The sequence below is a fragment of the Balearica regulorum genome, chromosome 6 (assembly GCF_011004875.1).
Source record: "Balearica regulorum gibbericeps isolate bBalReg1 chromosome 6, bBalReg1.pri, whole genome shotgun sequence".
NCBI classification, from domain to species: domain Eukaryota; kingdom Metazoa; phylum Chordata; class Aves; order Gruiformes; family Gruidae; genus Balearica; species Balearica regulorum.
This window is the reverse complement of record NC_046189.1, coordinates 3,079,494-3,103,157: the sequence shown is the minus strand read 5'-3', so window position 1 is coordinate 3,103,157 and position 23,664 is coordinate 3,079,494. Positions and strand designations below refer to the sequence as shown.

Here is a 23,664-nt window from a genome sequence, read left to right as displayed (position 1 = left end):
TAAAAAGGGATTTAACGCTGTCAGGACTGCTAACCCCCAAATTCCAGCGGGAGCAAACACTGCAGGGACTGAACCTGGATTAGTCCAAATATACGCTCCATCTGCCTGCTTCCGTATTTTCCTTCCACGCGTTTATTCCTAAGCTACAGACTCAGCCTTTCATCGCTCCCAACAGCTTTCCCCTTATAAATCCATCAGCTCTACCTCCCCAAACAGCACAGCCCTCCCCCAGACCCGCTCCTCCCACCCCTTCCCCTCTCGCCGCGCACCGGGGCCGTCTCACATTCCTCCCTTCGAGGGTTTTTCTGCCCACCGTCAACAAACACCAGGAAAATACAGACTGACCCCTTTGCTCCCGCACCAAAAGAGAGAAGGCGGCTTTGGGATTTCTTCTTTTTGGCTTTTTCTCCTAAGGAGGAGGAGGAGGACGGCAAGTCAAACCACCGGCAGGCATAGATAATTATTTTTTTTTTTCTCCCCAGATCTTTATTTTACAAAAATAACTTACAAATAGAGACAACTCTCCGAAGTAAGATCATTCATTCTGTGCATAAGGATACAGCTTTGTGAAGTACAGGCGTAGGAGTTACCAACTCTTACAATACTGATAATTTTAACATGACGGTAACTATATTACAGGACATACATTTCATGCTCCAGACACGTGGGTATGACCACCACATGAAGCTACAGTCGATAAAGTGTGCCAGCCAGGGAGGATGCACCTAAGAGATCATTTCCATACTGCTAATTATCGGCATCCTCTCACCTACGACAGTTTAAAACCAAACGGCAATCTAACACTCAGACTACAGCACTCTGGATACACTCATCAGCAATATACTCCAAATACATGATAAAAATATATTTAACTTTCAAATACAATTGTATAAGGTACACCAAGAGCCAGAAAATAAAGTCTCGAGCTTTTAAATACAACACACTATATATATATAACATATACAAGGAGACGAGAGGGGAATCTAGACGTGGAAGAAAAAGCTTATCCTGGAAATGCATGTTATCTATGGTACACAATGGCTTTGTCTGCTAGAGAGTCCTTTCCATTTGCATAGCGTTGTCGAGAAGTCCAGGCTGGGGCAAGAAGAGATCAAACAACACACCACCAAAAGGCGTAATTTTGGTACCACTTCCATTTCACCCCTGATTCTAACTCTTAAGTCATAGTTTGCTATTTCTCTTTTGTAGGCTGGAATTCACACCCCGTTCGTAACAAGCACAGGCAAAAGGGGGATTAAAAAAAAAAACAAAACAAAAAAACAAACCAAACACAAAAAACAACAAACCAACACAAAACCCCCAAGTCAAACAGTCAAGGTTTCTTTATGGGGTTGCAGTCATTTGGCATTTTGCTCCAGAGCAGAGTATTCTGCTTCCGACACTCTGGAAGCATCGATAAGTTTAGTGAGACCAGTTTTGGCAGAGTACTTGAAAATAAAAGCTTTCATGAGCTCGTATCTGTAGTTGCGGTTAATGAAGCTGTAAAGGATGGGGTTGACGCAGCAATGGACTAGAGAGAAACACTGAGTGATGTGAAGGGTGGCGTACAAAAAGTTCTCCATCTGACAACTGAAAGGTATGAAGTGAAGGCTATAGAAGATGTCAAGAAGGACAGCTATGTGGTAGGGTAGCCAGCAGACAAGAAACACGACCACGTAGGAGAAAATGATCTTCCCGTTGCTCTTCCTCTCTTGGTCACTGGAGGCGGAGATGGTCTTCGCCAGGAGGAAATAAAAGAGAGCAATGATGGGAAAAGGGATAAGAAAGCCCAGCACGATGGAGATGAGCTCCATGCCAATCAACCACTCTTTGAAGCTCTCCTCTGGATAGACAGGACGGCAATAGGTTTCGTTGTTGGAAGAGACGGTCTTGAGATAATAGGTGTCCGGGAGAGACGCGGAGAAGGCAAGGAACCACACTAAGATGCAGATGCAGCGACGGATTATCTTCTTCTTGCGATTGCTGGAATTGGTGAAATAGGCAACTGAGAGGTAGCGGTCCACGCTCATGCACGCCAGGAAGAAGATGCTGCCATACAAGTTGATGGAAAATATAAGGTGAGTTATCTTGCACGTGATTTCTCCCATGTACCACTGGTTATGCTGGACGAGGGAGACGACCCACACCGGAAGGGTGATGACGACGCACAGATCGGCAATAGCCAAATTGAAAATGTAGAGGTGGGTTTCATAGCCAGTCATTTTGGCTTGGAGGTTGACCCACACCACAACCGAGTTGGCCACCAGCCCTATGACAAAGATGAAAATGTAGAAGAAGGACAGGGTGTATAGCAGGGCGCTTTTGTTGAGCGTGCCAGGGCATGTTGTCGCATCAACCGTGATGCAGTCACCGTTGTTGCACGTCCAGTTGATCTCTGTCAAGTTGGCCGTTTCCAGAAAATCAAGGATGGAAGTCAAATCAAGTGCACTCATGTTCGCTCAGTTCAGAGTTCGAGCGACCTACAGGCAAAATAGGATCAAAAGAATCGATTTAAGTTAACAGAGATGTTTCTGCTGCCATCGTCATACCGTAAAGCACACGCAGGACAGGCTGGTTTAGTGATGTCCTATTCTTGTAAAGCGCTTTCCATTAAAGACACTCGTGGAGTAAAATGACCAAAACAGACACATAAAGCAGCTCGTCTGGTCGACAAGAGAGGAACTAGATTTTTGTGTGTGTGTGTGATTTTTTTTTTTTTCCTTGCAGCTCACGTCTGACATCATCAGGTTGGCTATCGTCCCCGGGTGTGAAATCCGCAAAGTACACCGTGGCCAAATAAATGTCAGGTGACTAAATCTGTCTTCTCCAGCATAAATGATGATACTATCGCTTTCAGCAGGGGAATCTTTAAGCCATTTTATCTGCACTCCCTCGAGCGTAGTAGAATTGATCTGGCTGATACACGGTACCGTAAAACATTTACCACGAGCTCTGGTCAGCATCTTGTCGAGCCCAGCTCCAGCTGCATTAAGCACAAATGGGGAACTAAGGGGCTTTGTACCCTCGTCCAATTTTAAATTTAAATCCTGCTCTATCCCCCCCTTTTCCCTTGAATTCTGTTTTACAAAGCATCCCCTGCGTTTAACGATTATCACGTAGCTTTGAGAAAAGAAAAAAAGAAAAAAAAGTCAGAGCTTGACCGCTGAGCAGATCTGCTGGGCTTAAGTTTTCTTTTTAGGAGAGCGCTTTGATTTACAAAACACTCCCCCATCACAGCTGGCTCCACAACAACTGCTTCCTCCCCACCCTTTTGCTTTTCTACATCTATTTTTCTTGCCTCTGCATCGCCTTCTTCCATCGGCAGGCAGCAGACAAAGCAAGGGGCTCCTCATTAACTTCCTCACCAGCAGACCCACGCGGCTTACCCAAAATCCGAGGCCGGGCTGCTAATTACCGTTGCGCTTTTGGGGTGGTATAAAACCACTGCCTCCCCTGCCAGGACCCTCCCACCCTGCAGGGCCAACAGTACCACCCACAGGAGCAGCCGGCCGCCTTGGCTCGTGACCACCACGCTTCAGCCAAGCAAGTTTTGGAGCCCCGTGTCCGTGGGCTCCGGCTTGGGACATGCCAAAATAAAGATGGAGAGGTGAGTTTCTGAGAGATGGACCCCATCTCACCCATAGCTTCGCTTGAGGTGGAGCATCAGGTCAGCCAGCCCACCCATAGTCCCCACCACGGACGCTTCTAGCATCCTCAATGGTGGCCACCTTGTTCTTCCCCATGACCCCAGCCACGAGAGATACCCCCTGATGCCACCCCAGCCCCGGGGAGAGCAGCTGGAGAGAGCAACTGGGGGGAACAACTCCCACAGCCACCTGTATCGCTGAACATCCTTGACCCCACCGTAGGACCTCTTGGTGGGGATTACAGGAGCACAGAGGGGACAGCGAGCAGCGAAGAGCTCGGACACGCTCCCGTGCTGAGCATCCTCTTCTCGCCCCCGCTTCCCGAAAAGGGATGTCGGTTGATACAGCACCTTTCGCTCCTCCATCTGCATAATTGGCTCTTCCCAAACCTCCCACCCTCCCCGGGACACAGGCTACGGAAGAGAAGGGAGATAAGGGGGGAGATTACCGGGGGAGAATTAGGCACTATTGTCCCAGTGGAGGGGAAGCTGGTGGCACTAACAATGAGGGGGGCTGTGCACACATCCAGGGGAGATCAAATCTCCCCGCAAACAGAGCCCAAATTGGCCCCGCGAGGAGATCTAACCTCTCACTTCAAACCTATGCAGCCTTCCAGGCTTTCATCCCGCCGGCCTGCTGAAAGACAGAGTTGAGATTCAAACCAAGCTAAGTGTGGATTCTGCTAAAACGCTGGCTAAAGAGGGAGCCGAAACAGCGGCAGCTTTCTGTCCTGGGACAGATGATACCCCGTCTCCTGGTATCATCGTGGGTGATCTAACCCCGGTCTGCGCAGGGCAGAAGGGCTGATCCTGCCCCCCGCAGAGACGCAGCCCACCCTCAAGCTGGCCGTACCACCCAGCTGGCGCGGGCAGCAGGGACGCGTGCCGCCCAGGCGCAGCTCCCCAGGATGCTCGCTTCAGCCCAGGGCTGCAGGTGGGAGAGAGGGATGAGTCTCCCGACAGACCTCATCCAGGGTCCCACCACTACTGCTGCGTCCCCAGCGCAAACACTTTTCAAGGCCTCTCAAGCACGGGGAGAGGCAGCACCGTCCCCAAGTCCCCGTATCTCAAAACTAAAGCAAACTCCCTAAAAACCACAGAACTCCTGGCCCTGCGGCATGGGCCACCGTCTCCTGCTGGTATTTGTGGCCAGCGAGGCAAGCAGAGCGGGAGGAACACAGGCCACCCCCGTACCACCCCACAGAAGTAGCACTGGTGGGCCTGGGCATCTTCTAGGAAAGCACGTGGTCCAACAAGGAGAGCGGGCTCATTCCACATCTCGAGACCCCAACTCAAGCCAACCTCCAGGACGGGGCCATGACCATCCACCACCAAGCCTCTAGCACATCCCCTAAGGGAGGAGAAACTCAGACCCGGCTGCAGGGCGTCAGATCTGAGGCAGCGAGGGCAAGCAAGGAGGCAAGCAACAGGGCAGCAAAAATCCCATGAAGTTGGGGCTCACACCAATACTGGGGACACCATGGCCACCACGGCCACCAGTCGAGGACAGCAGCTAGGAGAGGGCACCACCATCCCAGCTGCTCAACTCACAACCACTCCGGGGATCTTAATGAACACAAGCGATGCTCAGCCCGAACCTCAGCCTGCATCCACTCCACAAGCAGGTCTGCTGCACGCACGTGCATCCATCTGTCCGGGGCCGCCCGCATGCCTCTGCGCTTTCGCGTCCCCAGCGCGGTAATAAAAATCTGAAAGCGATACGGCCTCCCAGGCTCAAAGCCCTGCCGAGGAGGATGGCTATATTCAGAGATTACAGCCTTACAAGGCCGGGCTCTCTATAGTCTGGGATTAGCTGCTGTAACCCGAGCTCTGATTCCCACCCAGATTAGCTGGGAGGTGTGGGGGGAACCCACCAGACAAACTCAATAAAGCCGCTCTGTGCTCCTAAAAAAATACCTTTAGCGCTCTCTGCAGACAGCACAATATCCTAAAAACTCACGAAGGCAGCTGGAATTGCATTTTGCGTCCGCCGCGCTGCAAAGCTCTCGCAGGCCGTCGCCCTCTGCCCAGCAGGCACGTGTGTCGTGGCCGGTCCCTGCTAGTTCGCAGGAGTTACGGCACGAAGGAAAGGACCTGCACCCGAAATCCTGCTCCAGACACCCAGAGGCGTCCCCGAAGCCGACGCAGCCTGCAGGACTGCACCCTCCCCATCCCGCCCAGGACCAGATGCAGGCTGCGAAGCAAGCAAACAGGCACGAGCATCCCCAGGGCTGCCCAGCACTGCGTGGCAGCGTGCAAGCCCTCGACGCTTTGGGGAACTTCTCAGCATCCCCGTCTTCCACCCAGAGCCTCTTGCAGCCCGGTCCTGCCTGCACTCAGACCTGCCTCCGGGCAGCTCAGGGGTGCGGGCAACCTGGACTTTGCCCTTCCGAAGTGGAAGAGAAAATGAGTTATGCCAGGAAAAGCCAGGACGGCTGGTCAGGTTGTCACCTACACACCTGCACACCCCACCCCCCCCCCCCCCGTGTTAAAGGACCACCCCGGTTCTCCAGCATGGGGAGGTGGGCAGCACGGCCCCTTTCAGGCCACCCATACCCTCAAGGGGCTTTGCAAACTGAGCCCAGCACATTTAAACTCTCTTCTACAGTTCTGAGTTGGGAAAAAAAAAAAAAAAATAGTCTAATTGGAGAAACAAGGGCCCTGCACAGCTCTGGGTCCCACCCAGGCAGGCAGGGGAAAGCAGCACCCAGGGGTGAGCGGGCTCGCTGCCGGGATGCTGCAGTGGCCCGACGCAGGTGACTCCGAAGTCTCAGACCCTCCCAGCACACCGCCCAGCTCCGCCACGGCCAGGCGTGCCAGCCCGCGACCCGGCCACGGGAAAACCAAGTGGGGTGCGAGAAGAGGAGGCTCCCTCCCTTCCCCCCCAAATGCGACCCCGAGACGGGGTGGGACCCAGCCCAGGGAGCCGGCGGGGAGCTCGGCCCGAGGGAGCGTGGCTGCGGCGGCCGCGCTGCTCCAGCCTCCGGGGGCTGTCACCCTGCTCGGCCCGGGGACACACGGACACCCGCGGCGCGCACACCCCCCCCCCAACCCCGCTCCCCCTCCAGAGCCGGCCGGGGGGAACGGCTCCGCTCCGCCCGCCCTTACCTCCCGCAGCCTGCGCGCCGGGCGAGCGACTGAGCGGGGCCGCCCGCCGCCCCCTTATATCCGCGGCGGGGAACCGCCTCTCGGGGGCGGCACCGGCACCGGCCTCGGCACCGCCCGGCCCCCGCGGGGGGGCAGCGTGGGCAGGGAGAGGGGACGGGGCGGCCCTCGCTGCACCCCCGGAGGGGAACGGGGCGGGTGTCTCCGCCAGGACTTAAGAGGAGGGCGGGATCGAAGGGTTGGGGGGGGGGAGAGAGAGGGTCTGGGACACGGGGGGAGGAGGGAGGGAAAGGGGACTGACACCGGGACGGGAAGAAAAAGAGAAAGAGAAGGGAAAAAGATTTTTAAAAAAGGGAAAAGAAAAAAAAACTAAACAAGGGAAAAGAAAAAAAAATTAAAAAGGAAAAGAAAAAATTTTTAAAAGGAAAAAAATTTTTAAAAGGAAAAAAATTTTAAAAGGGGAAAATATTTTAAAATATAAAAAAATAATTTAAAAGATAGAAAAAGTAAAAAATAAAAAAAGAAAAGTAGGTTTATATATAGTTGTTTTCTGTTTTGTTTTTCCCCCCGCCACTATAAAATACTGAGAAGACAAGGCAAGGGGAGGCAGTGCAGTCTCACCTCTACTCCCTCACCCAGGGCAATAACAATTGAGACCACAGAAAAGCAACACGAAGCCAGAAACTCGCTAAGACTGAAAATCCACTCCTTGGCACTCCTCCTCAGCACAGGACAGGCCGGTGACTAAAACGGCCCGTGGAGAGGAAGGGGTTAGGCCTGTACTCAGCTCCAGCGGGGTCAGCCTGTCTGTCTGTCCCGGGGAAGATGCGAGGATCAGATGATCATCTACCTGCCGGCACAACAGCCGCACGATACCGCTCGCTGAAGCCCAACAACGGCACTGACAGCTCCGAGGGATCTGACGCACGTACCACCGGGCTGCTCCGAAAACAGCCGATAACCCGGAGCGGGGGGCTTGGCTCCCCCCTGCCCAAACCTTGGTGCTGGGATGCACCCCGACACGTACGGCTCCGAGCCCCCAAGTCACCCCATCATTCCTGAGCCACTGTCCAGCCAGGAGAAAACAGGTTCGCTAACACATTTTAACCAGTGCTTTTTGGAAGATTCAGGACATTTTAGCTCTTGCAACCCGAGAGCTTCAACACCCCCAGAAAGCACATATTTTGTTTTCCCCAAAGATGCTTAATCCTGTTGTCACAGGCAATTAAAAGCTTGCATTAAAACCTGCTGGCAAACGGCGTACTTAAAAAGAGAACATGTTTTCCCATGCAAGCGCCTAGCACAAGTTCTCAAGCTTAAAGCAAGTCAGGGATGCGGCAAAACAAGATATTTTATTCCGTGGCAGGAGGGACCCATTTAAAAAGAGCGAGGGTGCGGGTTAAAAGGACTCTTAGTTGCCAGCAGAGCAGTCTTAATTCTGAATAAAATAATAAAAAAAAAAAGATTGCTATTTTAACTGTGCTTCATTTCTCAGCCCTTAATTCTGCCCCCATGGAGGAGCAGAGTCAAATACATCAAATTTACACCCCTGCAAGCGGAAGCACAATTAGCTTCGGCTTTTCCACCAGCAAAGGGAGGATCAAGCTGTAGATATTGCACCTCCCACAGCTCCACGCATGCGCTGAAGCTTCCCAGCGCATGCCCAGAGACCTCCAACATCCGACACCGCGCCGGGGAGGGAAACATGCTGGAGAAAGGCCTGACCAGTTGGGCGTTTGGTGGTCCCTCTGTCACCACCGAGATCTGGGCTGCCACCGGCTCCAAGCGTCACCCTGCAGGAAGACCGCAAGAGGCCACCTGGTCCATCCCACCCACCACCACGCTCACAACGCTGCTGGGGAAGGAGGAGGACAGCGGGATGAGTCTCGCCATCCCATGGATGGAGAGGGTGAGATGTCAGGTACCTCATCTCTCCTCTCCCTGAATGAGATCCTCCAAACTTCACAGCTGTCGGTGAGCAAAGCGTTTTGGCATCCGCTTAAATTCTGAGTGCTCGCCCAAGGCCGTGGACGTTGGCGGAATTGAAGCACGATGAGTTCAGACGACGACAGGATTAGGTTTAAAAATAAGCATGTACTGAAGCATTTGGCTAAATCAGGCTCTGAAAATCCTGGGGAAAAAAAAAATAAAATAAAGGCACTCTAGCAGAACTCCAGAGTCGCTTAGCCAAAAAAGCAAGCAGAACGGTTTTTCCTTACTTGGTGTGCCAGAAAATAACATCAAGTAGGACAATCTCTTCCACAGCTCTCCAAAAATACTGGCCAGCATCTGCAACCGCAAAGCTGCTGGCTGTCCAGGAGTCGCAGACAGCCTCCCCTCTCCCGCATTTGCCGAGAGCAGAGCCCTCGTTGCCCTTTCCAGGTTCCTCCCTCCAGCTATCTTTTTATAGCGAGCACGTTCCTCACGCAGGAGAGACAGAGCCTGTTCCCTTTCCGTTATGAAAGCCAGATTTTGCTCAGCGCTCAGGGACAAAACACTTGGGCGGTAAGCAAAACAACACAATCTTGGAAAAAAAAACCCAAACAAAACCCAAAAACCCACATGATATGAAACCACCTCCCTAAAACACAGCAGGAAGAGCTGGGGAGAAGCTGGGCACCCCAGATAAGATCAGCAGAAGGTCGAGATGCTACCTGCTTGCTGTGATTAGTTGGTATCTGCTGCCAGTCCAAGCAGGTGTCCCAAGAGATGTGATCTCAGACCAGATGCAGCTATCCAGGCGAGGCGATCCATCGCTCCTTGAAACCAAGTTGCCTCCAGATATTCAGGAAAGGGCGAAAGCAAAGCTCGGCAGTTCTTTGCCTTGCTACGGAGGAGTCTGTGGCAACGCGACGGGGAGAGACGGGGCACCGGATTTGCCTCGCTGGGTTTTTCTTGGGGTCCTCCCACGAGGAGCCTCTGCTTTCCCTGGACCACGGGGGGCCCCGCGCAAGGTCAAGGCTCCACCGCGCTCAGCGCTGCAGATAAACACACGTGAGGGCGAGCTCTGACCCGCGGAGATAGGTACGGCAGCAGGGGCAGGCACGGGATGTCGGGCAAAGCGCGGCACTGAAAGCCAGATTACGATTAGTTTAACTGCTTACCCAATTGTTTTGCATTTATATTTTGTTTAACTGCCTGAACTACAGATCTTTATTTTTTCTGCAAAAGCACAAGTTTTTACTAACATGGTGGGAGGGAAAAGGAGGAATTTCTCACAGTCCCCGCAGCCTCTCCCTGCTGGCACTGGGAACATGGGCTGAAAGCATCCTCATTTCCCCTTAAGGCTTCCCTTTCCAACTGGGAGGCAGATGGGAGCTAACACCCAGCCCTTGGGTGTTAGCTCAAGTCAACAGAGAAATTCAAGAGAAAAAAATGCAAGTTGGCAGCTTTAAGTACTAGAAAGATTTTTTTTTTTTTTTGGGGGGTGAGAGAGAAAGCCAGTAAGGCAAAGTGCATGTATGTGTTGGGTGGGGGAGCGTTTCAATAGCACAGTAAATATCAAAAAGGGACAAAGGGAAACCGTTCCTCATTGCACAAGAGAGGATTTGCGTGCAGCAAGAGCGGGGCGGGAGCAGCATCACCGACCGGGCGTCCAAAAGCAGCAGCTTCACACGCAGGCGGAGAACAACGTGCCGGCTAGGATTGCAAACACCCACATCAAGACGATAAAGCCAGGGAGAGCCCTGGAGGAAATCAGGCTGTGATCCGTGAAGTGTACGAAGGTAAAAAAGAGCTTCCTGCAGTCCTGGGAGCCAGCGCCAGCGGGCTGCTGGATGAAAACGCAGCGCTCATTTCCTCCCTCTTCCAAGACAGCTAGTTCTCTGTCCTCTCCCGGTCACGTTCCTCGCTGCATCGGTTGGATGATGGATGGAGGAATGAGCCACCGGACCAACAAAAGGGATAAATAGATGACTACATCAGGAGTCACCTCTGAAATCGCAAGCAGAAAGGAAACGAGCGGCAAATTTCCAGCAGGCAGCGACTGCGGTACTGCCCAGCTCCACTTCCCCTACCAACAGAAAACAATCAAGTCATTTAACACCAAACCATGCCTAAAGCAGCATCAGCAGCCCCGGGCAGCCGTCAGGAAAGCCGCAGAGCCGGTCTCCTGTCCAGCCCCGTCCTGTCCGGTTTGGAAGGGACACAAGATGAAGAAACCAAGGGGAAGAGAGCAGGGAGAAGCACCCTCCCCGCTGCTGCACCACGGAAAGGGGCTACTCACGCTTGCGGCAGCGCGGGGAAAGGCGCTCGTACTCGCGGGCAGTCCCGAGGAGATCAGTGTCCTCCTCCACGAAGGACAGAGAGCGCCGGGGTGCCCCAAACTGAAGGAGCCAAGGAGGGTGGGAAAGCGAAGGCGAGGGGCACGGTGGCGGTGCTGGGTGGGATGCTGAGCCGATGCTTGCGAACGCGCGGCGCTACCCTATTTTATGGCTGGGGCAACTGCAGCGGAAAGAAGTCAACCTCTTAAAACCGGAGAGCAAGGGAAGAGATGTGCAGGCAGAGGCTGCCAGGGCAATCGCAACCCATCCTGGGCAAGGCTGCAGCTTCCCCTAGCCTAAACGACAAGCAATTAAAGAGAAATTGTAGCGTGGGACACCTCCCTTTCTCCTCCATACCACCCACCCATTAGTTTAAAGGTTCATGAGATTTTTTTATTTATTTTTGTTTTCTCCCCAGAAAGCCCCTCACGGGCTGATTTCCATCTACGCTGCAGCTCCAAAGCTCTATTATCAACTTCTCTACCGCAACAATAAGAACCAAATTTAAGAAGAAGATTTTAGAGCACGAACGCTGAGCTCCTTGGGATGTCACAGGCCTCCAGCACCTACGGTTTCGAAGCACCGCACACCGACAGGCTTTCGGAAAACCTGCCGGTAGAGTTTTCCAACCCAGGGATGCTGCCGTCAGCATTTACCTCTTGACAAGTGATGGTGAACAGCGCCGATTCAGAGACAGCGCAAAGCACGCAGCACTTCACATGGGACTCGATCAGCTGGGCCACCCAGGATTTTAACCATTCTTTGACTTTTTCTTCCCAAAAGATGCAGCAGGAGAGGTGAACACTCCTGTCCGGCCACCCAGCAGGGCTCCTCCCATCAATCCCAGCGTGAATTGCAGCCGTCATTCCCAGCGAGCTTCCCAAAAAGCCAAGCACCGGTACGGCATGCATCCCAGCAGGATCTGTCAAGCAAAGGGCTGGCAGAGCAATCAATTTACCATTTTCAAGGCGATGAGAGCTCTTAGGAGAAATCAATTGGTGGTGTAATTAGAAATATTACCCGTGTAGCTAATAATTATCGAAGATGGCTCTCTCCTTCACAGTTCATTTCCATCTTACCCTTCCACTAAATGAAGGTGTTACCTATGGATGTTATTTGCAGCTTCATAATCCGCTGTCATAGGCATTATTGCCATTTATTTGGGAGCGTGCGGGAGCGTGACCACAGGAAAGATAAAACAGGACCCCGAGCCAGAAATCCTGCCTGGAGCAGCTAAGCAGCCAGCAGCAAAGATTTTTCAGAGGCATTGATTTTTACATAAACACTCTTCATAAACTTCTCCTCTCTGCACAGCGCTGTCTCAAATTAGCAAGGTGACATTAACATGCCGGGGGTTGGTTTTGACAGAAGCCGTGCTACGGAAAACCGGAATAACTTTGCATCGGCAGCAAGGGTTACAAGTGGCACACCAGGGATGGAGAGGGAGGAAAGGGATTTGAATTGGGATGATGGGATTCCCCCCCTGCCTTCGCTTGCGTCCATGGGAAAGAATCCTGCTAGGTGTAAAACGACTAAATACTCCATGCTGGTAAGAAATAAAAAAATTCATGAAATCATAAATCTTTTGGAAAGGGGATCTACTGGGGAGATTATATTCGCTTTTCATGGACATATTAATTCAACGGTGGCATATCGTATTGTTCTCTGCGGGGGAAAAAGACATATTGTTTTAAAGTATGATATTTAGAGCGGTCCTTTAGGAAGGAAAGCAAATATAATCTTGGCAAGGAAAACCGACTGCATGAGCACCGAGTAAGGGACATTAAAAGCAGGGCCCAAGTCCCAGCTGCCGAAAGTCAGCATAGCTTGACTGGAGTTGTTGGAACTAAGCCCACGCATGGGAGCTGAGAACGAAGGTCATCCCCATTTAGCCACAACTCCTTGAAAATGTTAAGTAAATGAACACAAAGGGTCATTTTCTACTGGGCCCGTTGTGAACGGTCACTGTCTGGCCCGCTAGCAAACACCGACGGCAGGTGAGAAGACAAAAATGTTACAGCTGCGTTCTTCACGAATTTGGTGTCTGTTGGTTGGGAGGTATCTGGCCATCTCCTCCTAGATTGCTTCTGGCTCAGCACTGGAAATTGCTGGGCTCTCCTGGCTCCCAGTCCAGCCAGACACTCAGGATTTGGGTAGAACCAGCCAGCCAGTTGCAAAACGAGGGCTTGCCAAAGCCCTGCTTCAGCTCCTGCCTGGTCTAAGCTCCCTACGTGCCACCCTGGTCTCTGTTCTCCAGGAGGCTCCAAGTCCTACTGTGGCACGTGCCCAGAAGCACCTGCAGCGGATGGACACCTATCTCCTGCCTACACTGCAATTAGATGGAGGCCAATAAACACCTCCCTCCCCTGAGGTCTGACAGACATTTTAGGAGCACCCTGCACGCAGCCAGCCACAGCGTATGGATGAGGTCTCCTCGCAACAAGTAGAGGGGACTGGTCTCACAGCCATAGTCATGCTCCACCTTGGGCTCCCCACCTCTCCCCTGACCCCACAAATCCTGTACTCCTTTCAAATGGGAGCATCCCTCCCCATCTTTCTCCGTCCGTACCTTTAGCGTGGTGGTTAGCGCAGCCCCACAGGCAATGTAGGTTCCAGTCTCCTCCAGCTTGGCTCCAGGCGTGGAAGACACTGGGACAGGACTCCTGCCCACAGTGCACGTTCTCCAGACACTCAGCCCACACTCAAGTGCCCGATGAGCCCAGCTGTCTCTTGGACCACATCTTCTCTCATGAGAAAGCTGTGGATCACAGAAGGAAAAACACGCGCAGACCTGAGCTCAGATCAGATTCACACAGCACCGTAAGCACGCTGCCAAGCATCGTTCTTCTGCCATATGGCTGCTGCCGTAATAGCTACGGGAAGATCTTCATCACACATAGAAGTTACCATATATGACCACGTCCTTCCTCTGTGACAACTCACTAAAGTAGCTTATTCCAGAGAACAGGGCGAGCAGATAGTTTAAGCTTCCTTCACCGAGGGCAGTCGGTCAGTGGAATAGGGTCCCCAGGGAAGCGGTCACTGCACCGAGCTTGTCAGAGTTCAAGGAGCATCTGGACGACACTTAGTCATACAGCTTAGTTTTAGGTAGTCCTGCGAGGAGCAGAGAGTTGGACTCGATGATCCTTGTGGGTCCCTTCCAACTTGAGATATCCTGTGATTCTACTGCAAAAAACAACAGCGACTGTTGAGCAGCTCTTGCACCGTAAATTCGTGCCAGTTCGATCACGTCACACTCAACCAGCTCAGGCACAGGAAACTCAACTTGGCCCATCAGAAAAGAAGGGATTTGCTTATCAATCTGAATTGCGTGGGACTCTCTGCACAAGTCAGAGGGCACACATATTTACAAACACCTGCAGGACTCAGACTCTCACTTTTCTCCTTCCTTTTGCCAACACAGCTATCTCGCTAAAAACTTTTCCATCCATCCCAATGAGGTGTGAAATCTGAAGCATCATTGCTCCCACCGACAAAAGCGCACACAGGACTGTTCCTAGGTAATTAAATGACTAGATAAAATAAAAAGGGCTGATGCAACATTAACCATGAACAGTCAAAACGACAAAGTCAGCACGCACAAACCACAAAGACTCTTAATGCAACATTAAGCCCGTTGTACGTTATTTATGTATTTGCCAGAAATGTATTCAACTACCTGCTCGAGATGAAAAGAACTAATAAGGCCATATTTTTCTCCCTACCTGGGCCAGGTTCTCAGTTGAGACAAGCAGTTTATACTAGTCAAACACTTGGACGATTTTAGTTTCTGTCGAAATCCTTGTAGCTGGGGTCTTTAAGACAGGCTTTAGGCGCAAGGCACATTGGCGGCAGCTCATGGCCCAACGCCGTAGGAAGCCAGAGAGGTCTTAGACTACTCAAATTATCCAATGCGAGCACAAGGAGGAGGCAGCCTGTGCTTTAGCTTCTGTCCAGGGCCCCTGGAAAGTTAATCCTATCCAATTACACTACTACTTTTTTTTTTTTCTCTATAGAAAAAATAAACAGTCTTTTGTACTAAACATAAGGCTGCCTTCTTTTGAAGGAAGATTTATCATCCAGGATAAATTCATGAGTTCATTCCGGTTTTGTCCCAAGTCTTCAAAGCAGTGTTTTTACATTCTGATGCAGTACCAGTTGGTTCTGCCTCTGCACCAGGCAGTCCCCACAAGATATCCCGCTATTCCTTCAGAAAAAAAAGAGAGCACAAATGCAGATCATCTCATCAGCTGCTTAAAGCGTGCACACCAAATTCCACACACGCATGTTACAGCCATACAAACCCATACGTACGGAGCTGGGACCGGCTTTTCCCTTCGGACCACAAACACCACGAATGCAATCAATGACCTTGTTCGATACCGAGAAGTGGACTGGTGGATCGCAAAATCTGCTGGGAGCTGCCCCAGGAGAGGACCCAGCGCTGAAATAAGAGGGATGGCTTGGTCGCCTTCCGCACACCAACAGGGACTCCGTTGTACTGAGCTGAAACCTTGAACTCATTACAATGTCACTCTGTCTTTGGATGCGATATCCTGTGGGGGAATCTTCTGGGAATGTATTTTGGTTCAGACTTGGGTCAAGGAGAGTTGACTTGACCTGAAAATAAATCCAGGCGATCTCAAGCTGAAGAGCTATTGACTACTGTTTGCAATACAATAAAGCGAGGAGATCAAACTCGGCTGAAACCCAGGGTTAACATAAATCCAAGGAGAAAGGAGAACAAGAAAATTCATTCACCACCATGACAAAGGGGACATTTTTTGCACTGGCAGAATTCAGAGCAGGGACTGAAATCGCTTCCCCAGCAGCATTTTTAGCGTCCATATGGTAAGTGTGCGCTGCTTAGCTGTGCTGATATCTTCAACAGACTGGCAGTAAGATAAGAGGTACGCGACCGTGTATGTGTGTGAAAAAGGTTTTGTGGGCTTCTTTTTTTTTTTTTCCTTTTTTAACGTCACTAGATGGAGTTCCTCTGCTCGCACACAGGGCAGCTTTTGTGAAAGGTATTTTATATGGATCCCCAAGGAAAGACCCCAGCGACAGGCTCTGAGCACTATTGTGTGCACGTGTGCGTAATAACTCTCAGCAACTTTCGGTTTACGGTCCAGGAGAAAAGCCGGTTGTACTCACTGGAGCTCCAAGAAAAAAATCCTGCTCCTGGCTTGTGCTAAGGGAAGTTGTACCATTAACTTCACTTAAGCTAGATTTTCTCTTCTTCCAGCAGCTTTTTTTTATTTTTACGTTTGTTGACTAAAGCAATTCTTCCATCGGCTGATACATCCCAGGTCTGTACTGCAGGGAGCCCGAGAGATGCTCCATACGCACGCTGCAATATATCCTCAGAAAAAAGTAGCACATCCCCTCCGACTCTCCCCAGACCTCAGATCCAGAAGCAGCAGTTTGACTCACCAGCCCTTTGCCCAGACCTCTAACACATACCCCAACTCATTAAGTTTTCCACCTTCTCAACGTGGCTGGAGCTGCTGGTGGTCCAGGAAACGCTCAGGAGGGATCCTCTATCCACCCAGCAGTCAAACCACAGTCATTTGGTAATTTTACCAAAGTTAATACTTTGATTGCAACCCCAGAACGAGTCAGGGATAGTAACAAGGTTTAGTGGTGCTTGAATTTAGGTCTAGCGGTCACCTTTTACTGTGCCTGATGAGCGTCCTCAGAAGTATCCCCAGCTCAAGCTTGCACACATTTCCAGCCTAGAACAGCTGGCTCATCTCAGGATTAAAATTAAATGTAGTTTAGTCCTTCCGCTAGCATTCATTACCCACCCTATTTTGCAATAAGGATCTGGTCAAATCCCTCTAGATTTTCCAGTGCCTTTCCATCATCCCCTTCTCTCAAGCATGCAAAGGGACCAAGACACCTTCTCCCACCCTTCGCCAAGGAAGATGCAGAGGAGCTCAGCTCACTGCAGGACAGAGATACACGGGGCTGTGCCCAGGAGCCTTGGCGAGATGGACAGGGCGGGAGCTTCACCAAGGACACATCAACCCAGACAAGACAAAACCCATCTCATTCCAGACCACTCTGACCAGGGTAGCTGCTTAACCACAGAGACTGGTTTCACCTCCCTGTAAGACATGAACGCCACATTCCCCATCTGAGTGCAACTATTTCTAAACACAGCCCAGGGGAAGCTGCGTATTTGTTTTTTTATTTCACTAAACCCCATTTTATTAACCAACTTGCACTCTAATGTAGATGAGCCCTTTGTTTATGGAATAAATTATGCTGCTTCTTCTCATCTCCCACTGTGATTGCACGATTCCTGGTCAGATTGTATAATGTTTGATCTAAGAATGTATAAACTCCACTAAACAAAGCTGCAATAGAAAGTTGAATAATAAGTCAAGACTCCAACCTCTCTAGGAAGAAAAAAAAAAAAAGGTGAGTTTGACAAAGTAATACACTGAGAGAGCCTGGGAATCTTGCAGATGAAATAAAGTATTTTAAGAGGGACTCAAATATTCAGACTCAGCCTTTCACATCTGCACCCGTTAAAAGTGTCAGGAACTTCACCCCTGACTCAAGTGAAATCTTCGCAAAGTAGGATTTCTTTTAACCGCCGTGTGAAAATTAACACTTTCAATTGCAATTCGCAGTACCACAGCCCTGCTCGCACTTGTGCTCCAAAAACAAGTCGCGCATGAACATTCACAGCCAACCAATGTCATCTAACAGCAGCTTTCTGGCACTGGCGTTCCAGGCATACGTGTCTCCTCCAGATCAGGAATGAGAGAAGAAAGGCACGGGCCAGTCTCCCCACAGTGGCTTTACTGGTCATCTCGGGGAGCTCTGGGACGATCGCTTCCCATCTAACCCGCAGTGCAGTGGGGATTGCTCTGCTGAGGACAGGTCGAGGGGTTATACACACGGAAGCACAAGTATTTTTAACAGACACATCTTTCCTTCACAAAAAATATCCATTACCACAGCCCCTCTGCTTCTCAATCCCTGCAAGATGTACGTCTGCAGGACCCACTTAACCCTCCTTTTTAACAGTCAGTTCCACCTACAACAGCAAAAACATGAGGAAAACCAATCCTGGAGTTTTTCCACCCATCAGCAGAGGTCACAGTGAGGAGTGGACCTGCACAGTGTTTTTTATCCATTACCTGCCCAGGTATCGAGTGCACTGCAGTCAAAGTATCTGAGCCCTTTCTGCACGGCATGGCACCCAGCACCAATAAAACTAGTTGGAAGAGGGAGAGAATTATTGATTTTAATAACTCCTTCTCCATCAAACATACGATAAGGGGTTCTTTTAACAGAACAAACAGTCTCCAACTTAAAGCTGTAGCCATTTCAACTCCATCTCTCCTGACCGGTGTAATCAAGCCTGAAGCAGGACAAGAAATGCAAAGAAGGGAAGTCCCTAAGGAAAAGAGGCTGGAAAAAAAACCCCAGTACTACCTCACGGATAGTCACATTTCAAAGCACATGAAGAAACCCCCAGTGAAGCAGTGAAAGCCAAGCATTCCCTCTTAAAAACATAAAAAGTTACGAGCTCAGTTACGAGCCTTCCCAGCGCACGCTGACATGCTACCAACCGGACTTGGACCAGAGACTCTGCCTAGAGCTTTAAAAACGCAAGTAAAACATCATCCCTTGGTGGTGTTTCGTCCCCAAGCCCGTCTGAAGTCATCCACAGAATCTGATGGGTGGCGTTACATACGATTTACTGGAGAGCCAAAGAAGCCACCTCGCTCCACCCTTTGCAGGCAGGATGGTCCATCTTCTCCTCCTTCTGCAGGACCTTTCATTTCCAGGGTCTGCTCCATCACCTTTCGGCTGGCACCAAGTTCGCGAGGCAGAAAAGAAAAAGAAAAGTAATTGTTTTCCAAGTGTGATGTTACCAGCGCTTGTCAAAGAGAAAAAACAGGCTCCCCGAGGCTCCTTTCCACTCTCTGAATAGCAAAAAAAGTTGGTTCTCCACCAGAATAGCTTTCAAATGCAAAGAGCTGATTTCGAGTCCATCAGATAAATCGGTGCAAGCCCTTGCCGTCCTCAAGGAAGGCAGGAGAGCAGAAAGCAGAGAACCACGGTCCTCTGAGTTTAAAAATATTTACTTAAAACTGGACGCCAGGAAGGTGAACAAAAAGTAACGTTTGAAAGGAGAGGGTGACTATTTAAGGGATGGAAAAAAAGATTAAATTTATCCCATGACCCTGTAAAATATATGTCTCATCTGAAACAAATTACAAACTGATTAGGCACTCAAAATGAAAGGAACACCTAAGCCATGTTTGAACTCCTATTTACAGCATTAGAGGAAATTCAGTTTTAAAAGCAAGTTGCAGATGGCTCTGGAAAATGTCTTCTTGCTTTGCAGATAATTTTACAAGCATGAATCAGGTACTAAAGTTCTCACCAGCAGTTGTTTTGCTTGGCCGTCTTAAAACAAACAAACAAAAAACCCCAACAACGCCTTGCATTGCCTAATGGAAACTTCAGGCTAGCCCTGGAAAATTCCCTGGCCCACCAATAGAGCTGGCGGGGAGCATTCCAAACAGGCAGGCTTTGGATAGAGAGAAAAAAAGAACAGAAAAAAACCCCCAAAAACCAACAAAACCCAAAATCCACTGAAGTTTTTGTGTTGGGTTTTATGGAAATATTCCAGTTTTCCAGCAGGAAAAAAAAAAAAAAAAAAAAAAAAATTGAAGGAACAACATCTTAATTTTCGGGCAAGGTTAAGTCATCATTTGGTCTAGATCAACTGCTACTCCCCGCCCTTTGCGGGTGAAGCTTTCTGCTGGAGCTCCGTCAGCATAACTCATCCAACTCTCTCCCAGGAGAGACATTGCTTCATTGGCATCCCTCCTGTATCTTGAGAAACACAGTCCGGCCGAAGGAGAATGAAGACAGCTGCTCCAAGTGGATTACTTTTTTTCTTGCATGAGCCCATCGTGTTTCTTGCACACAAACAGGAAGAGTTAATCATGTTCTTGACACAAAAAAAAGAAGAAATACGTTTGTTTTTTAAGCCAGGCTGCAACGACGAGAGTTAAGATGCTGATGTCAACCACAGCGGTGTAATCGGCACACACCCACAACTGGCTCCAGAAGCAAGGGAGGGTTATTCATGAATTATTACACGAAGCCAGGAGACAGAGCTGCGAGCAGCAGGATTGCTACCAGGCCAGCTGCAATTTCTGCCGGTCCGTCTAAATCCTCTGGATCCCCGAACAAGCTATTAATGGCCAGATGGATGAAAGCAGGGTCAAAAGGCACTTCCAATAGGTCTGCGAGATCTTCACCGAGCAGTTAATTCTTCAAGGCAAGAGGCCCACACATCAAGGATGACTGGTCTTGCGAAACAGACGTTACGCACGCTTTTGGGGCTTTCCTGGTTTTTCAGGGCAAGCATTTTGCTTTATTCTTCAAGATTTGGGTATGAAATATATATTAGCACAGACAGGTGTTTGGTTAGCAGGGACAGCCAGCCACGGCGGGGCAAACATCTGGAGCCCACGACCAGTCACTTCAGAACAACTTCTTGCACAAGCGAGGACACGCTGGGAGGTCGAAAGCAAAACAAGAAGCGAATTTCACTCCCTGGGACTCATTATTGGTCTCACAAACACAGAGCAAAAGGTACTGCTTACCACGTTTGTGCTGTAACCATCCACCACACTTTGTGACTGCCCAGGAGTTCAGGGCAGGTCAACATGCCACGAACAATTCCTTTGCTGCAGAGATCAACGTTCTGCCGTGACGGGTATTTACCTTATGCTGCGGGTGATACAACCATTACCAGTTCTGCACCAGTTGATATAAGTAGACGGGGGAGGGGAGATGCTGATGATATCTCAAACCCTTTGAAATTTGTTTTGTCAAAGGACCGCCATGCCCTGCCTTACCTGCAAGAATTTGCTGGCATTCATTAAGCACGCCTGGAAGAGCGGTTAGCTAGAAATCCCAACGTCAAGCCAGAAATAAAGATTATTTCTCTTTGTTTACTTACTGACCAGCAATCACTGAAGAAAAACACGCCCTTGTAAGATTTCCACCAGCATTTACATCCCCATAACAAATGCACCCAGACTAACACAGAACTTCAACAGGGGAACACAGCCAGATTAAGTGGTGATGAGTGTTTTTGAGGCGATTAAATTATGATTAAAAGCTACATAATACAGATGATAAGGAGCACCGAGAAAAGGAAAGTGGCAGTTTAGAGAAAGAACTGAACACAAAACAGCGTGTCCGATGCTCTCGTTCAAAGCCTCAGATGGTCGATAACTCGGGGAGCTGTTACACAGGGCTGCCGAGCTTCGAGACTCTGGCACAGCAAAGCCCCTGTCCTTTTAGAAGTCAACGGAGCACTCTTCCGGCAAATTTCACGCCGGGCTTCTCTCAAATAATGGAAAAAAGCCATTTATTTACCCTCAAAAGGTATCTGAGGGTGGCATAAGCCTCCCTCACCAGCAAGAGGCAACTGCGGCTTTTCATCCCTTGCATACATTTGTTCATTGAGGTCTTCTCTGAGTCACACCTGAAACTTCACCCTTTGGGACAGTCACTATTGACATCCTTTAGAACCTGATGCTACCAGCCCATCACAAAATAGCCCATCAAGTACTTAATCAGAAAGAGGATTCCCTCCCTGGCAGTGTTCAAGGCCAGGCTGGATGGGGCTTTGGGCAACCTGGGCTAGTGGAGGGTGTCCCTGCCCAGGGCAGGGGTGGCACTGGATGGGCTGTGAGGTCCTTTCCAACCCAAACCAGTCTGTGATTCTATCACAGCATCTAGCAATGTTACTGAGAGTCAAAACAGGCTGAAGATAAACACAAGTTATCGCCCAAGCCATCCAAGGTTAGACCTGGACAAACACACTTTTATTCCCTAGTGATATCTCATCCACAGAGAACGACGCTCTGCGAAAAGGAATTGCTCACCGAGGTTTGCAGGGAAAACACTGAGCTGCTCTTTGCTTCTGTGGCTGAGAGTCCCACCAGCAGCAGCTGTACTTGGCAGAGACAGTCCCCTCCACAAAGCCCTCTGCTTCTCAGAGGAGCAGCAGGGCCATTAAGTCTTTCACCTGTACCTCATCACCAGGGCACAGATGAGCACAAGTTGGGGGATGTAAGCACTGATGCTAATTGGTCTGAAGAGTTTGGCTTGCACCTGCCGAGATTTTCACCAGGTCAGGAGAACAGCTAACTTCAGAGCATGAGCCACAATGCAGCAAGGAGAGATTCCAGTAGGAACCCCAGGAAAAGGATCCAGGAAGCAAAACTGCCACATTTATAACCTTTATCAGGAGCTTCAGTGCCACAAAAGTTCAGGAAAATTTTAGACTTACCATTTCTATCTTCCTTTTCTTCCTACAGATGATATGAGGGTTTTCATGCGAGCCTGGTGCACGTCAGTGCCATCTGTAAGGACCCTCCTTCCCGGGTCTTTACAAATGTTTTATTGCACAGCTGAAAAACATAAGAAGAAATAAATTACAAAACATCTTGAGTGATCATGCACTCCCATGAGGCACTTAAGATACTTATAGGAATAATTTACAACAGCATTACCAAATCCCTTGTCCTTTAAAGTGATGCTGCAGAAAAAATATAAATCAATACTGCAGAGGGCTTTCAAAACAGCTGTTACTTTAGGTCTATGAGCAGGCTGCGATGTCCGAGTTAAACGTGGGAGTTGCATGCCTACAAACCAGCTATGATGTTCTCTTCCGTGGGCTTCAGGCTGTCAAATCAAATGCAGAAATAGCTTCAAAAAGGGTTCAGAAGATGTAGGCGCACCCCAAGAACCTGAGAAACTGTGCCTGCTCTTACAGACACAAAGCCATCTAAACTACTGAGGAGCAGGAAAGCTTTAACACATGGAGAGCTATAGGCTTTTGGTGACACGGAGCTATCGGCAGCTGCCCAACTCATTATGCCCAGCCATCCTTTGAAGGCCATCGTCCTGTGAAACAGAAATCAATACCCCACGCGCTGCTACAAGCTGAGCCAGGGGGTCGTGGCATTATACTCATCGACAAAGCAGAGAACGAAGGGATATGTCAGCGGCCCCAGGTGCAGCCGGTCCCCCCTCGGCACGGGATAACGCGTTGGTTATTCCCGCAACCCGGAGCAAAGGAGGGGAGCTCCTAACACGGCACCTCCAGGTCACTGCTGCAGGTCTGGGTAGCACCGGGGAGCCTGGGCTGCAGTCCCTGCGGGCTAGCACAAAGGCACACGCTGCTGGTGGGTATTTGCAATAAACCCTGCGTGACCGAGCTGACATCATCGGCCCGGTGTCAGACCGATGACTCTTACAAGCAATGCCTCCACTCAAATCACTTAATAAAAGAGCACGCCTTTATCATGAAAACATCATTACAAGTTGCAAAGGAAACGGTCCTTGAAGTGAAGCATTTTAATATCGATCAATCTGAGGAATCTGTGTTAGCAATGAATAAAAATTTAAAAAAAGCTTTAACCATATCCAACAGGATCACCGTTGTTCAAGTCTTTGGATCTCCTCGCTCCCTATAAGACACTACACCGACCCGCTGGGCTAGAACCATGCGATGCCAGAGGCTGGCTCCGGCCGCTTTTCCTCGCTGTCTAAGAAATTATCACAGGAGACTTCACGCAATTAAGCCTCAAAAAT

General features: G+C 49.9%; 1 protein-coding gene and 1 long non-coding RNA gene across 4 annotated transcripts in view; both read right to left on the bottom strand.

The window, feature by feature from the left end:
* LOC142602308 (uncharacterized) overlaps window positions 1-23,664 on the bottom strand; it is a 109,216-nt gene that overhangs the window by 22,358 nt on the left and 63,194 nt on the right. The gene's annotated exons all lie outside the window — the stretch shown is intronic.
* On the bottom strand, window positions 464-9,241 carry ACKR3 (atypical chemokine receptor 3). 3 transcript variants are annotated; one of them, XM_075755930.1, is made up of 3 exons: window positions 8,971-9,241; window positions 8,677-8,882; window positions 464-2,480 (listed from the first exon to the last, which is right to left on the bottom strand). In XM_075755930.1, exon 3 carries the CDS (start codon window positions 2,451-2,453, stop codon window positions 1,359-1,361), a length of 1,095 nt encoding a protein of 364 aa, XP_075612045.1. In that variant the 5' UTR covers window positions 2,454-2,480; window positions 8,677-8,882; window positions 8,971-9,241; the 3' UTR covers window positions 464-1,358. The 3 variants fall into 3 exon arrangements, with proteins under 3 accessions (XP_075612045.1, XP_075612044.1, XP_075612046.1); XM_075755929.1 differs by lacking the exons at window positions 8,677-8,882; window positions 8,971-9,241 and adding an exon at window positions 6,755-6,863; XM_075755931.1 differs by lacking the exons at window positions 8,677-8,882; window positions 8,971-9,241 and adding an exon at window positions 5,564-5,797.